Source organism: Pleurodeles waltl, chromosome 2_2 (genome assembly GCF_031143425.1).
Source record: "Pleurodeles waltl isolate 20211129_DDA chromosome 2_2, aPleWal1.hap1.20221129, whole genome shotgun sequence".
NCBI lineage: Eukaryota > Metazoa > Chordata > Amphibia > Caudata > Salamandridae > Pleurodeles > Pleurodeles waltl.
Genome location: NC_090439.1, coordinates 586187756 through 586204126, shown reverse-complemented (window position 1 = coordinate 586204126; position 16371 = coordinate 586187756). Strand labels below are relative to the sequence as shown.

Here is a 16371-nt window from a genome sequence, read left to right as displayed (position 1 = left end):
AAGAGACGAGGGCCAAAAGCAAAAGACACTTCCATAGTCGCTGATGGCCCCAGAGAGTGCATATCTCCCACATCAAGTCCCGCTCACAAGAGATTGAGGAAGGAAAAAATGATGGACTTTCTAAAAACCTCTATGACAAACTGCCCCAGCTCAAGGCTGCATGTGACATAGCACGTCAGTTAGTGTTTGCCCCAACTTGATGCCGTCAAAGAAGGAGTCTCCTAATCTAAATAGGCCAAAGCAACTCAAAATCATAGCTGATGTGCATGTATCTGACAAAGATTTATGTTCGATGGAGCTGACCTCTAATGTCATTGAGGGAAACTACATAATCTCTAGTCATGTCACCTCAAGGAGATCCCCCTCCCTCCTGTGTGAATCCAGCCAAGACAACGCCCCTTTAAAAAATTTAAAAAAACATCCTCAAGTTTCTGTCTTATGGCAAGAGCTCTTATTGAGTCCATTTGAAGACAGCCAAGGTGGCCTTATTGAGCAGCAGGACGCAACAATTATTTCAGGCCCCAAACATGATTACGTCCTACTTTCTCCAATAAAGATCCAACGGTTCGATGAACCAGCTCAAACGGATTCCTGTCTGCCAGTAGGAGCAAACATTAAGGGGCAGCTTAGAGCTTGACACAGATTCACCTCACTTCAAGGGCTACAGCAATGAGGCACTCCTCTTTGAGCTTAGTAGCAAGCTGGAGAACAATGCACAAGCCTCATCCCTTCAGCAGGATTCTTTTAAGCACGCAGGAATGAAGGCCTACAATCAAGGGCCAACAAATGACATGGGCCCCAATGCACTTGTGCCGCTGCCCCTGTGGGCCCCACTCTTAAACACAATAGAGGTGATTTCCTCAGCTCTTTCTTTTCACTCCAAAAAACTCGACCTTCAAGCCGACATTCTAAACTCTCTGGCAGTCCGTCTCGTTGGCATTGACCAAAAGTTGCAAGATCTAAACACTCTTATTAATCGAGTGCAGAAGGATCCTGATATAGTTTATCACTTGCGCCAATGCTCTTCATTTATGGATCATTTAAAAACAAAGCCATCTATTCTGGTAGAAATCTTGGCAGCCGTCGAGCTTTCAAAATCTTCCCTGGCACCTGAGCCTGCTCCACAATTTGATAGCGATAACCCTCAGCAGGCTACCCACGAAGTAAGCCAGCCTGGAAGGGGGCAGAAGATCCTCGACCAGAAACCACTACTTGAGCCCAGTCAAAGTGCTCTGTTGAATATTGAAAAAGACATTGAGGTGAGCCCTGAAAAAAGAAATACAGAGGTTCCACTGGAGCCCTTGATGCCTGTGGACCAGAGTCCACCACAGAGCTCTTCCACAAGGTCCCAGCATGGAGCTCTTCAAGAAACAAAGCACCCCATGACTAAAAGAGAGCATAAATGTCTCAGAAAGGCCAGGAACAACAACCTGAACAAAAAAACAGACTCAAAACTAAAGCCTCTAGGATGTTTCCAACGCTCAAAGGAGGACAAACATCAGCAGAGGTTACGGCCACTTTTCCAACAAAAAGAGCCATACCATCTCTCACAGTCTACAGAGTTAATATCAACAGAGCCTACTCAATTGGAAAATAGAGATACTGTTCAAGCAGCCCCAGATAGTGTAGCCTGGCCAGCTGACAGTGTCCTTAGCACTCAATGAGTCAAACTTGGAGGGACAGAGCAAGGCGCCGCCTTATAACACCTCAAAGGAATTTCAGGGCAAACTGCAAATTGGACTTAGCCCAAGGCAGGCTTCCCTTGCTCAGGTTCAAGCAACAGCTCAGCCCTCTGCTGTGGCAAATAACTGATTTAGTAACTTTTGTCAAGTCCAGCACCAGCTAAACCCTCTTTGCCCTGTAGTTTTGGTTGGTCATTGAATCCAGGCCGCTACACCAGAACATACTCGCGACACACTACAATGGCATGGAACAGTCATCTCAACACTCCTTTCAGTCCACATGGAACTTTGCTCATGACTGCCAGGAGGATCTCCAATTGCATGGAGGCAGTCTGGAAGCAGAATTAATTAGGACTGAAGTGACTCCACACTAGAGTTCCAGAAGGAAACACAATATTTTAAGTAGGGCGGTCATTTTAAAACTGGTCTGGGCCATTGATAATCTTAAACATCTTTAATCGGGTCACATTGAACGCATCCAGTTTAATGCTAATCCAATTTCACCAGGAAGTTAATTTTCATTTGTTACCTGGTCAGACATCAGGACTGCCTCAGTAGTATGGCAAAACAGGGATAGTTTATCAAGATGGGATATAGAACTGTCAAGGGCAGCACCAGAGCGCTACCCCAGGCCCCTTCGTCCAAAACAGACCCAATTATTGAGGAGGATCACCCAAAGTATCAGGATGCTAAGGGGAGCGATCGGCACTTCCGAACCACCACCTCATACTGCTCAGAATTTCAGGATTCAACAAGCTGCACCCCCAGTGCACCCAGTTATATAAGACAGGTATCTCTCGCCACCTAACCACATGCCCTCCTAGGGGAAAAGGCGGCAGCATGAACCCCAAGCAGCCATAGCCCCAGCACATTTTGGATTGTAAATGGCCTTAGTAGCAAGGTGAGAGAGGAATATTTCATCAACCACCTGTCAAAATATGATATTGTGTTGTTGCAGGAAATATGGGCGGAGAAGCCGATTCCAATCACAGGCTTTAAGGAATACCATATAGCAACCACGAAAACAATAAAGGCAAGCAGAGCGGCAGGCGAAATGTCTATATATGCTGGATACCATATGCTTCGATTGACCTGGGTCTTTCATGGGGCAATGTATTAAATTCTCCGGGGAGCTTGGGCAACGGAGTAGGTCCGACTTACCATGGCACTCTTCAGTTAAATTATCTTGCTAGAAAAGTGGCCAGCATCAATGCAATCCCCAAGGGGCCCATGTACCTGACCTAGGAGGGTCTCCACATTCTGAAATGTATGATTCCAATGTCAGATTTCAGTTATTTCTTACATAGGCAATAGGAGTTTACTCTCTTAGTGAGGGTTAGGCACAACAAACAGGCTCTGAAGAATCACCAACTGATATGTGTGACTGTATTAAGCGAGAAACATATTTACCATGATTAGCAGTTCTGCAGTGTAGGGAATACCCACACACAGTTCCATAATATCTAAATCTCTAATTATAGTGGTAGACATACATTTTGTTGTTGGTAGGGAACCAGATCATTGTCTTCTGTACTTCCACCTTTTTTTGTTTTGAACTTTGGAAGGGGTGCCAGGTTGTATTAAAGATAGTTTTGTTGGGCACCTTTAGCCAATTTTAGCAGTTTTCCCAGCCCCTCTCACATCCACTCACTATCAGCATTCTTTCTTAAAAAGATCTCCGGCAAAGAGAAGTCTAGTAGGGCCTGTCAGTCATTGCAATGCCAGCCTGACGAGGAGCATGGCCCTATGATGAAGCATGTTCCCCAATGGTGAGTGAGAGCTACTGTTCCTGTAAGACTAATGCATGTGGTGACTGAAAAGACCCCTTGCCCTAATTGGTGGAATGGAGTTCTTTCTTTCGCAACAGTGCATCTTATTTCAGTTATAGGTTCATGTAGGAAGATTAATGCATTGGACCACATAATTCTCCCTAGTTTGTATCCCCAAAATTTATTTTGGTATAGCTTGAATTCTCAGCTTCAACAACCTTACATCTAGCTCGCGGGCCCTTCCTTTTAGTGTGTAATGTGTGCATTCACACAAATAAAAAAGGCAAAGCAGGGAAGCTTGAAGTTCTAGATGTGTTAGTTAAATCTCTACAATTCCCAATGCACGGCTGGTCTTATTGCTGGACTTTAATATGCACTTATTAGGAAACTATGCTGCCCAAAACCAATTTCCATTGATAAGTGCGGATGTAAAAATTCTCCCGGTAACAACATCTTACTCAAAAAATGACCGGCTTGGGAAGGAATGTGTTATGGCCTTGGAATGCTGAGGTCTTTATTCATTAAATGGCCGTTTTCTTCAAGATCAACCCTGCAGCTTTTACCAGGGTCACAAATAAGTCCTGTTCTATTTTGGATTGCACACTTGTTGACTTGGAGCTATTTTCAATAGTTACGCACCACAGCATTTCCGATAGAGTGGAGAGTGACAATTTGGCCCAGCACGTTGACTTACTGTTGAAACCCCTTAGAGCACCTCATGCAAAAGATCTCTTGATATCATAAAGCGCTTAGAATCTCAGGCACCTAACATTGGAAGGGAGGGAAAGCAAACCTAGAATCCTCTTTATATCCAACTTTGTATGTCAGCACAACCCTTTACAAGGTTCACATCTGACGCTCTTCTGGGAGTCCATGGCTACGATGCTCTTCTATCGTTTTGCAGCAATCTGTCCTTAAATCATAAAACCATCAAGGATGGGGCTGCTTGGTACTCCAACTCACTCTGGCTGGTAAAAAGAAAACTAAACAGGGCTGTTAAAAAGCTTTGGCAACAGGACCCACTGGCCAGTTATGATTCTAGGCAACAAATAGTAGACTTAAGGCAACAATATAAGAACAACATCTGGTCTGCTAAGTGGTCATACCAGACCCAAGTATGGTTGAAGCTCTTACATGCAAGCAGAACAAAAAACAGTCATCTTTTCTTGGCTGAAAATAACTCTCTTGTAAAAGGTAGAATCAGTTACTACAATGCAGGTATTTCGGAAGTGGAATGGTCAGCCTTTATTATGGCGGGGTTCTCAGGGGATCCGAAACCCAGGAAAATGCTGTCCGCTCTGCCTAATGTGGAACGCACTCCTTCACGCCTCCAATTGCAAACTTTTGCGGAAACCCAATGGCTGTCTATTACCCAACTGGGATTAACCCTCAAGAAACTGAGATCAGATGGGGCACCTGGCCTGAACGGTCTCCCTAACAGTTTATTTAAACAAGACCAACCTCTCTGGGCTTCATCCTTACTCCATTGTTTAATCAGGCCTTTATCACCAACGTTATTCTGTCATCATGGAGAGGAAGTATTCTGCATCCCATTTACAAAGCTGGCTCAAGAACAGATACAATGAATTACAGTTTAATTGCTTTGATAGATGTGGAAGCTAAAATCTTTGCCTCCAATTTATTGTTGGACCTGGAAGCATGGATTTCTGCAACCAACATCATTCCAAAAATACAGACGGGTTTTAGGGCTGGGATGAACACTACGATCAACCTTCTTGAGGCCTCACTTCTTGCTGGAAAAGCCAAAAGAAAACATATGACACTATATGCCTGTTTTTTCGATTTAAAAGCTGCCTCTGACAAGGTGCCCCGCCAGAAATTATAGACAAAAATGGCTGGCAGGGGAGTGCCCCCTAAAATTGTTAGATGTGGTGATTAACTTACAAACAGACCCTTGGGTCCAAGTAAAAATCAGAAATGGTGACAGAATCACCCAGAAGATCCCTACGTACACTGGATTAAAACAGAGGTGCCTGCTTGCTCCAACTTTATTTAACATCTATATACGAAAGACCTTGAATCCCAATTAGTGGGTGAATGAACTTGTGCATGTTTTACAACACACAGATGACATTGTGCTTTTCAGCTAGACACAGCTGGGCCTCCATCATCTAATCTCCAAACTGATGGAATATACGTGGGGACTTGAGCTAAATAACAACAAAACCAAAGTAATTTGTTTTTCCGGTAAACCAAACACCAGCCGCCTCACTGTCAAGTGGGAGTCAGCCGGCAAATTGATAGTGCTGGCAAAGCACTATGAATATCTGGGAGTCACTCTGGATACTAGTCTATCATACAAAGAGCATCTACTGAAAAACCCCAGGGGTGGATCACAAACTATGCTTTGTCTTCTTACAGCTACAAAAAAAGTTAGGTAGCACATTGCAGAGTCATCTTCTGCAGGTTACTGGAGCAAAATTGCTTCAATTGCTTACCTACGGCTTGGAGTTACATAAAGGGCGTGATGCCTCTCTGCTCAACTGGATCTAGTCAGATCTGTTTAAGAGCATTTTTCACCTTCTGAAGCATACATCGCAAGCTCAGGTGAGATTGGAGTTTGGCTTGTTTCATCAGGCCCCGATTCGTTGGGGGGAAATGATAAAAGCATGCTGGAAACTAAGAGCTCCCCCTGCTGACACACTGGCTGCTTTATGTTGGATGGAAATGGGCCTGCAACCAGACGACAGAACCTGTTGGCTACCTGTACTAAGGCAAGCTCTGACCACCCTGAATCTACACAAAGTTGGGGACACCAATATTGCCTTTCTTTTGTTAAAAAAAATTACCAATAAGGCCTCTAAACTTTATTCTTGGACATAAGACAAAGCAGACATGACAAGACAAGACCACGGCTGGTCCGTCCTTCATTCATATACCTCCTGGCTCCCTGAGCTGTATCTAATAACACATCTTGTAGGCACTATCCAGCACTGCTTTCTTCAAATCTGTACAGGAGTTTTTCCGTCCAAGCATCTGGTCCCATCATGGAAGCAAACTTGGCCAGACCCTTTCTGCCGCCTTTGTGGTTTGTTGAACGAAAGTGTCTTATATTTTTTGTGTATTTGCCCGGCGGTTATGCCTATCAGACAGAAATTGTATGCCTTCATTGAAAACTTTCCGAATTAGATCTTGTCGCACAGCTATGACGGTAGTCTTAAATAGGCATAACATACAGTTAGTGGCTAGAGTCACAAAATTATTATTGCACGTTAAGGAGTAGCTCATTCGATCAGTAGAGAATTAGCATGGTTTTCACATTTGTAAAATCTTTTTGTTTCTTATAAAGAATTGGGGTAACTCCAGTATGCATTATGCTGTTTCCCCAAGGCATAGAGTGAGAGTCTTCTGACTGCACTGGATAACGGGACTTTGCTTCCCTCAGCACTTAAGTGACTGGCTAGTTCTGGTCACCTTATTATCTATGTTTTAGTTGGCGATTTTAAACTAGTACTCTCCCCACTAGGCATACTCTGTATCGGTGGTTTCTGGCTTAATCTTATTCATTTAGAATAGCAAGCTGGAGTGCCCCATATGTGCATGATATGATAAGCTGCTAGCCCTTCAGTCTAAACATGCACGGGCACCTCGTCTCCTAAATGTCCAGGTGCAGGTTGTTAATATTTTGTGTCTAATTATAGATTTGCCTCCTTTGTTAAAGAGGTTAACTTTAATTGCACTTCTATTATCTAGTTAATTATTTTATTAATTATAACGTTATTTGTTTTTTTATGAATGTATAATGGTTTTAATGAACTATTCATCAATAAATGACTTACATACTATATCCCATGTCTGAAATGCACCTTACCTCAAGCCATTAGGTCCCTTGTACGGCTACTTACAAGAATGTAAACAAGTTATATTAGGTTGCACTTGGTTAAAGAGACGTTTTAGAGAGTTTAAACGGGACACAATATGGACACAGCACACAGATTCCATGTTATTTTTACATTCTTTTAGAGTGCATATGAACTGAAGGTATCATAACTGAAGGTTACAGGTCCAGCTTCATTTGACTAGAAGTCCAAGAATAGTGTGTATGGATGGTCTGGCATGCGGAGCTTTCTTTGGACACCATGATACTTGCCCACGTGATTTTCAGTGGTAAGTCACACAAATGAAAATGAATTGCACATTGAATGGTGTGACCATAAAAAAAAATCCCATGTTTTGGCACCACATCATTGTGACTGTTACTGAGGAATCCCTGGGGGAGAGTATAGTATAAGCAAATCATACATCAATTTCAAGTGTGATTAATATACAATTGAAGTGTGATTACTATTCGAGAAGCACCGGATCAATTAACTTCCTTAATTGATCTTTTGGCCATGTACCAAACAACACACTTTTGATGTGTAGACATATGACACACATTTCTGATGACCATGATAGCGACGGAAACATGTACATTTCCTCATGGGGTGCTGAGTAACACGCCACATAGTGTTTAGATGTAAGAATTGCATAGACTCACATTTTTATGAGTGTATGATGATACTATTCTTTTCAGCACCTCCATTAAAAGAACTTATATTCATGATTCAAAAAACAGAATTCATGTATTGGAACAGAGTGAACATGTGATCATGTCATTTTTGTGCACACACATCACTTAGTATTTATTTTATACAAAATATGGGGCCATATTTATACTTTTTGACGCAAAACTGCGCTAACGCAGTTTTGCGTCAAAAAAATTAGCGCCATGCGGGCGCCGTATTTAATCAATGACGTTAGCCGGCGTTAGCCGCCGGCGCTGCCTGGTGTGCGTGGAAAAAAACGGCGTACACCAGGCAGCGCCGGCGTAGGGGGATATGGGGCTTGGGCGTCAAGAAATGGGGCAAGTCAGGTTGAGGCAATTTTTTCGCCTCAACCCGATTTGCGCCATTTTTTTCGACTCCCAACCCCCATAGAAATGACTCCTGTCTTAGCAAAGACAGGAGTCATGCCCCCTTGCCCAATGGCCATGCCCAGGGGACTTATGTCCCCTGGGCATGGTCATTGGGCATAGTGGCATGTAGGGGGGCACAAATCAGGCCCCCCTATGCCACAAAAAAAAAAAAACACTTACCTGAACTTACCTTAATGTCCCTGGGATGGGTCCCTCCAGCCTTGGGTGTCCTCCTGGGGTGGGCAAGGGTGACAGGGGGTGTCCCTGGGGGCATGGGAGGGCACCTCTGGGCTCCTTCAGAGCCCACAGGTCCCTTAACGCCTGCCTTTTGCAGGCGCTAAAAAACGGCGCAAAAGCGCCCGTACGTAATTTTTTTGGACCCGCCCACTCCCGGGCTTGAATTTTGCCCGGGAGTGTAAATACGGCGCACATGCCGCGGAGTCAATTTTTTAGACGGGAACGCCTACCTTGCATATAATTAACGCAAAGTAGGTGTCCACGCAAAAAAATGACGCTAACTCCATGGACTTTGGCGCTAGACGCGTCTAACGCCAAAGTATAAATATGGAGTTAGTTTTGCGTCGGAATTGCGTCAAAAAAAACAACGCAATTCCGGCGCAAACGGAGTATAATATGCCCCCTGATGTGTGCCTTTTTGTCACTTACAAATGGATGTAAAAATAAAATGTTCACAAAATGGTTGTCCTGAAAAAAAAACGAATTGTTTTTTCAAACGTTTTGAACTTTATAAAGAAAATTGCCAGTCACACACATCATTGCTGGGACAAATTATTTTGAAAAGACTGTACTGACCTTTTCTGACAATTACCCACAGAGGTATTTTAATACTGTCTGCATCCTTACAACATGGCCTTTCAAGAATAGCCTTCTTAGATGTTCAAACAAAAGTGGACACATTAGTATTTCAAATGCTGAGTTTAGGGATTGTAGGTACTTTAGCTAAACTATTAGTGTGAGATGCAGAGATGCGGAGCATTATATCTGCATGCAAAGAAGGTTGGTAAACCTCAGATAGACTAAGCTCCACTGGAACCTGAACAGCACACGCTGTAATGTGCTGTGAGGGACACGTTTCATATTTTCATTCCAAAGAATATCCATAATCTCGTGTTATGTTAATAAAATAAACATACGGGTCGTAGGCTGCCAGCAGGAAGTTGAGTAACAGGCTGATGGACTGGTCCACATTTATCTGGTGTGTGGTTGGCATCCGCTTGTTGAGCTGGTAGAAGATGGTGGATAGCACAGCTTCCAGGCGAGCCACATTCAGCTCTACGTTTGGGTCGAGGTTGTTCAATGCATTTTCTCTGAGTGCTTCAATGACGTTCCATATATCCACCAGGTGCACTGTGTACAAAACACAATTTATCAGCTTCAAACCAAACGTGACATTTTACAGTGTGATATAGATCATATGGTATACCTCAATTTGTAGCTAACTTTGCATATTTTGTTAAGCTGAAACTCAAAAAAGCAATCTGACATACCACCAACAGATGTTTGTGACAATGAAGTGATACGCTTGCTAGATATGTGTGCACCATCAGCGCACATGTCGTGCCTTGAGAGCTTTTTGTGGATTATAGTCCAGTGTGGACCACACCTTTATTCGAGCATTTGGACGGAAATCTATAAACCAATTGTAGGAAGTGAGCTTTATAGGTGGGACAGGAAATCCATCACAAGTAGGGGATTTCCTAAGTGTTAGAATATCACCTCATAAGGTGTTATAGAGGTCTACGGTTAGCGTAGTTGATTTGAACAGGCAAGCTGCACAGGTTGCACCTGTTGCAGGGTGGGCAGGCTTGTAGGGATAAGGCGGGCAGTGAACGGATAGAAGTACCTCTAGCTCAGGAACTGAGAACGACCACTGGGTATAGAATTGAAAAGTAGGACCGGTCGGCCAGTGAATTTGAAGAGAGCAAATAGGTCCTGTAGCGGAGGTGAAGTCCTGAACGTCCAAGAGGTTTTAGAAGTAAGTGAAAAGGGCTTGAGTACAGGAAGTATGGCCAATATATCAGGGTGAGGTGGCCAGCTAGGACATAAGGGTTATGTAGAGGTAGTAGACACAAACGAGTGAGTACCAGAGGTGAAGTGGGGAGGAAAATAAATCAGAGTTTTAATGCGTTAGTTAGCTGGTTAGTGTAGTTTGTCATGGCAATGCACCTAGAATGTAGGCATCACAAGCACAGAACTGTCAAAATAAAACTACAAACTGAATACTGCACTTGTCCTTCTTGATGATTGTGCCAATATTGCTGAATGACTTATTCTAGCAATATAGGTTTATGTCAAGAGAGTCAACACATGAAAGTGCCACTGCCAACCTACAAGCACATAAATCACAAACCAGGGCTATGAACAGTACATTTCTTCTATATTTCTGCATTTTGATTATATCAAATCCCTGGCGCCTCACCTTTGGCTTGTAATATCTGGTTTCACTGTGACAGTATCAATGTGTAGTACACTTGAAAGCTCCCCCTTATTCTTCACATTTCAGCAAATAAATGTATTTACTATTTGCACATTTGTGCTATCCTGTCTCTAGAGCGTAAAGCATGCTTACATTTGTCAAAGGTCCATCATTAAATTCAAAGGTGAATATATCAGTCAACCATAAATATTGGATCTACTGATAATATAAAACACATTGGTGGTCATTACGACCCTGGCGGATTACTTCCGCCAGGGCCGCGGGACGCGGTGGCTCCGCCGACAGGCCGGCGGTGCCCCGCGGGGCATTCTGACCGCGGCGGCTTAGCCGCGGTCAGAGAAGGGAAACTGGCGGTCTCCCGCCGGTTTCCCGCTGCCCCCAAGGAATCCTCCAAGCCGGCGCAGCTTGCTGCGCCGGCTTGGGGATTCCGACTCCCCCTCCCGCCATCCAGTTCCTGGCGGTTCTCCCGCCGGGAACCGGATGGCGGGAGGGGGAGTCGCGGGGCCCCTGGGGGCCCCTGCATTGCCTATGCCAACGGCATGGGCACTGCAGGGGCCCCCGTAAGAGGGCCCCAAAATGTATTTCACTGTCTGCTTTGCAGACAGTGAAATACGCGACGGGTGCAACAGCACCCGTCGCACCTTCCCACTCCGCCGGCTCGATTACGGTGGGAAGGTCGTTTTCCCCTGGGCTGGCGGGCGGCCTTTTGGCGGCCGCCCGCCAGCCCAGGGGAAAACTTGGAATACCCTCCGCGGTCTCTGGACCGCGGAGCGGTATTCCTGACGCGCAACATTGACGGGCGGCCTCCGCCGCCCGTCAATGTTGGAATGAGGGCCATTATGACCTACATAACAAAATGCGTATTTATATAACAGTTTTCTATGGCGAAACAGAAGCAAATGAGTAGGTATACTGCACTTTACAAACAACAAGGAACAATAGAGTTGGCTGGTAACTGAGCGACTGGGTTCAACGGTAGGTCAACATAATAGTGATTTTTGTTACAATTATGGCGCACTCAGGAAGAGATATATTTTATGAACGTTAGAAAAGAGCTTGGGTGCAGATCTATTCTGGCAAGAAGTGAGTTCCATGATTAACTAGTTGTAGTGCCTGTGAATTACTAGTTCTACGTTCTGTGGTTCAGGATTACATAGCTTTCAACTGGACAGTGTTCTTGCTTCAACGTCACATTGGCTGTCTGAGGTAACTAGCAGACTGGTGGGTGTGCTGGCCTTCATTTGGAATCGTTATATATGCTAGGTAGTAGATCTTGAACTTGATCATCCGTTCTTATGCAAGACCATGCGACAGGCTAAGGCATATGAAAGTATGAACATGTATCTTAGTGGAAGACAGGATTATTGTAGTTGATTGGAAAGTGACTTTGACAGAAGCAAACTCTATCTGAAAAGTGCTGCCGAAGTCTAAACAAGATAGAGTCAGGTCATGAACTGCTGTTTGCATTTGAGATTGGGCAAATTTGTTGAAATGAGGGATGAGGAGAGCAAAGTGCCACATATGAAGCAGACAAACTGTTGATATCAACAAAGGTAAAACACTGAGCTCCTCTAGATTAATGTGGTTGACCTTGTTTCTCTGGGCGTGATCGGGAGGCATTCAGTATTTTGAGTGTTTTACATCAAAAAGATGTTCTGCATTCATTGCTGAATTTTTGATAAACTTGGTAAGAGGATGAGATGAGGAAGATGTAATTTAAGGAAGATATCTTTTAGATATAATTGTGTATCATCAGCATAGTGATGACTGGATTTGACGTGTAACTAAGATGTCGAATATTTTCTTCATTTAATTGCCAGTGATTCTGGGAACCAGGGTTGTCTAAATTTGGAGCATTGAGTTTATAGCAGTGTCAACAATTTCATCAACAATGTAATCATAAGATTCTTCAGTGGAGCTAATATCCAAAGAAGGATTGAACAAGGATGGATAGTACTGGGACCAGACAGGGTAAACTCATTAAGAGCAGCATAGGTCATATTTGCCTGGAGAGGCTTTTGAGAACAAGAAGATTAATTTGAATGAGGGCAGAGAAGCGATCAGCCCAGTCACTGTCTGCCAGTGGTAAACAAGGGACTGCTAAAGAGTCAATGATGAAAAGATCAAAAATGCAGCCTAGTAGCTAGGACTTAGTATATTGATAAATTGACCAACAGTTTGCACTTGGCACCGCCCCTTCAGCAATAAAGCTTCTTGGTCATATAGAGTTCAAAGAAAGCATTTGATTCATTGTGAGGCATTCTGAAATTTGGCCCATAAATCTGGAATCCGAGAATGGTGTATCCCCTAGGGAACCAGGAACCCCAATATAATATTGCTTTTGCTTTTGCAAGGCCACCTTTCCTCTAGCAACAATAGCATTTATGCCATTTGCTACCTTTTATTGCCTATTTCTGGTGACACAGGAAAGCTGTTACCTACAAAGGCCCTAAGGTAGCACCTATCATTTGAATTTACAACACAACTACTACTCATCACACTCCTCCTACATGTGTAACAATTCTGACTATTCTAGGCCACCCAAAGCCATAATAATAATAATGTGAGTGGCAAGTATTGCTCTTTTTAATGTATATTGACTTATTACACAGTTTTTGGGCTCGTCTCAAAATTAGATATACAGTGCAACCATGTGGTGGACTGTCACTAGAGCCAGAGCTGATAGTTAAATGCTGGTGCTTAGCACTGGAAACCACCAGCTCAAATTAAGCACTAGAGTTGAGTGACCTCAGATGTTTTATGAATAAACACATTGTCTTGCTTGAAAAACACCCTAAAGCACTTGCACTGATCATTCCTATGCTTTACCTCTTTTGATGATGCCCTAAGCAGAACCTGCTCCAGTGCAACCTTTTCTCTGGATATAAATGTACTATACTGCTTTAGGTGTTGGACTACAATGCGCAATTTTAGAATCGTATCTCTGAAATATTTCACTAGTGTTATTCACACGCATGCCTTGTATCCCGTATCCTGGAGGAAGGCAAACTCCTCCAGGCTGTTGCCTTTCTATAGACAACAAGAATCGGCAAAGCCAAAAGATCTGGTGTTGGCAGTCAGTCTTTAGGCAATTATTGTTTTGTTCTGTCATGGTTTTTGAAAAACTTTATTGTTTCGGAACCTGTTGGGCCCGCACCAAATCTATTAAAAAAACACTCTGGCTAAAGGCAAAAATGTTTTCTGGCCTTACATAAGTACACATTACCATATTACTCCCTGGCACTGAAGGGAACCATTTTGTGTATGGAGGTAGTCCCTGTTAGGGCAGCATGCCGTAACTCATAGTGAAGTAACTTAATTGCTGCTGTGGGCTCACACATTTCCCCTTGACGCATGCTGGAGTGGGCAGAAGAAAAATGTGAATGATACAATCATAGACTAATGGATGATGTCTGGCTAAAAAAAAACTATAAATAACTATGTTATATGTAGGCCTGGGTGTAATTTTAACTACACTGTGGTAATCGGAGTAATTCCGGTAATTCCTCTTTACTCTTTGATGGGGAATTACCAATAATAACACAATTACTCTGGCTTGCATAATTAAGAGTAATGTGGGGGGAAACAATCCTATCTCTAGAGCACATTTAGCAACCGCGAGCATCTGCTCGCTATTTCTGTTCTGCTGCACTTAGCACAATTTCTTAATGCAAAATGCATCCTGTCATTCATTTTGGAAAACAACGCTAGAAGCCGGGAGTAGGTTGTGGGAAAAGTCTACCCCAACAACAGATTTAGCACTATTTCTTAGCCCAAAATGCCTTCTTGCACATATTGTGGACAAGAGGGAGACATTTTGCAATCAGAAAATAGTGCTAAAAGTCCGGGGTAAGTTGAGGGTAAAAACCTACCCCAAAAACACATTTAGCCAGCCCTAGTTGGTTAAATCCAAAGAAGTTAAAGGAAAGAAATAAAGCAAAAATGAAGGAAAAAAGACAGAAGGAAGGACAGAAGGCAAAAAATAAAGATAGAAAAAGGAAGGTACTCTTTAAAGAAAGAAAAAGGGAAAGAAGAAGCAGGAAGGAAGAAAGAAAGAGAAAAATAAAGAAGGCAAAAAAAAAAAAAGAAGGAAAGAATGCAAAAACAAAGAAGGAAAGGCACTAATGAAGGAACAACAGAAAGAAAGAAAGAAGAAAAGAAGTAAGAAAAGAAGGACAGAAATATGGAACAAAGGCAAAAAAGAAAGAAGGTTCAAAGAAAAGAAAGAAAGAAGAAGGAAGAAAAGAAGGAAAAGGAGAAAAGGGGGAAGAAAAGAAGGCAAAAAAGAAAGATGGAAAGAAAGAAGGAAAAGGAAAGAAAGAAGAAAAGGCAGCAAACAAGAAAGAAGGCAAAGAATAAGGAAAAGGGAAAGAAGGTAAAAAAGAAAGAAAGAAGGAAATAAAGGTGAATCAAAGAGAGAAGGAAGGAAACAGAGAAGGCAAACAAGAAAGAAAGCAAGAACAGAGGAAAGGAGGAATGAAAATGAAAGCAGGAAAGAAATAAAGACAGAAAGTAAAAAGGAAAGAAGGCAAAAAGAAAGAAGAATGAAGTAAAAAAAGAATGAAAGAAGGCAAAATGAAAGAAAGAAGGAAAGAAAGAAGGCAAAAAAGAAAAAGGAAAGGACAAGGGAAAGAAAAAGAAAGGAAAGCAGATTTCTGGTATAAAATACTGGCATCTAAAATGCAAAATACACCCCATTTATGTGTAAATAATTTTTTTATAAATGTGCAGCAAATTAACACGATAAAGTTTGTTTTTCTTCCTGGGAAAGGTTTATTAAAGAACCATTAGTGATACCAAGTCAAGGAACACAGTATGATATGCTGTGAATGAAATGGTGGCAGTCAGATAAACAAAAGACCACTACAAAAGGAATTTACCACAGCAATGGCAGGAGACAGGAACTGATAAAGCTGAAACGTGCCCTGTGCTTACTTCGAAGACGTCCTGCTATCGCATCAGGCCTCTAAACACTAAATTAGAAAGCAAAACCAAAAACACTAGCACTGAAGGGAACTACCTTCTGTGCGGATGTCCACCTTGCGAAAGAGCAGCATGCAGTCACTCAAAGTGATGTTAATCTGTGGCTTAAGCAGGCTGGTCCAATGCCATGTGCTGTATGCAGTAGGTGGCAGAAACAAAATGCGAATGACACAAGAACGAACTAATGGATGAAGAGAGACGGCTGAAAGTCTCTTTAAGTAAGTATATCATGCATAATATTTTAGTAAAATCAAAAAGTCTTGGCTAACACCAGATCTAATAAATGGAGGTTCCGATAAGTGTTGACATTGGAAAAGCAGAAGAAGGGAAAGCCTGTGCACTTCAAATTATGTTATTAAGCAGGAATTCCATTTCAGTAGCTTCTGCTAGTGCTAAGTAGGTGTTTATGCTAGATGAGATAATAGCCTCCCCTATTTCATTCGGCTATGAAGTCATTTAAGTGAGAAGATGTATATTAAAATGTGTTTATATGGCCCACAAAGTAAATACAGACTAGACTGTGCAATAGTCTAAGGGTTGCAATAAGGCATCACAAATTAG

The 16371-nt window shown here is 42.7% G+C and overlaps 1 protein-coding gene across 18 annotated transcripts in view; it reads right to left on the bottom strand.

Moving 5' to 3' along the window:
- DTNA (dystrobrevin alpha) overlaps positions 1-16371 on the bottom strand; it is an 892688-nt gene that overhangs the window by 230062 nt on the left and 646255 nt on the right. For all 18 annotated transcript variants that reach the window (XM_069220106.1, XM_069220107.1, XM_069220103.1 and 15 more), the window contains one exon: positions 9524-9737. In XM_069220106.1, the coding sequence (XP_069076207.1) occupies positions 9524-9737 (214 nt within the window). The remainder of the gene's footprint in view (positions 1-9523; positions 9738-16371) is intronic.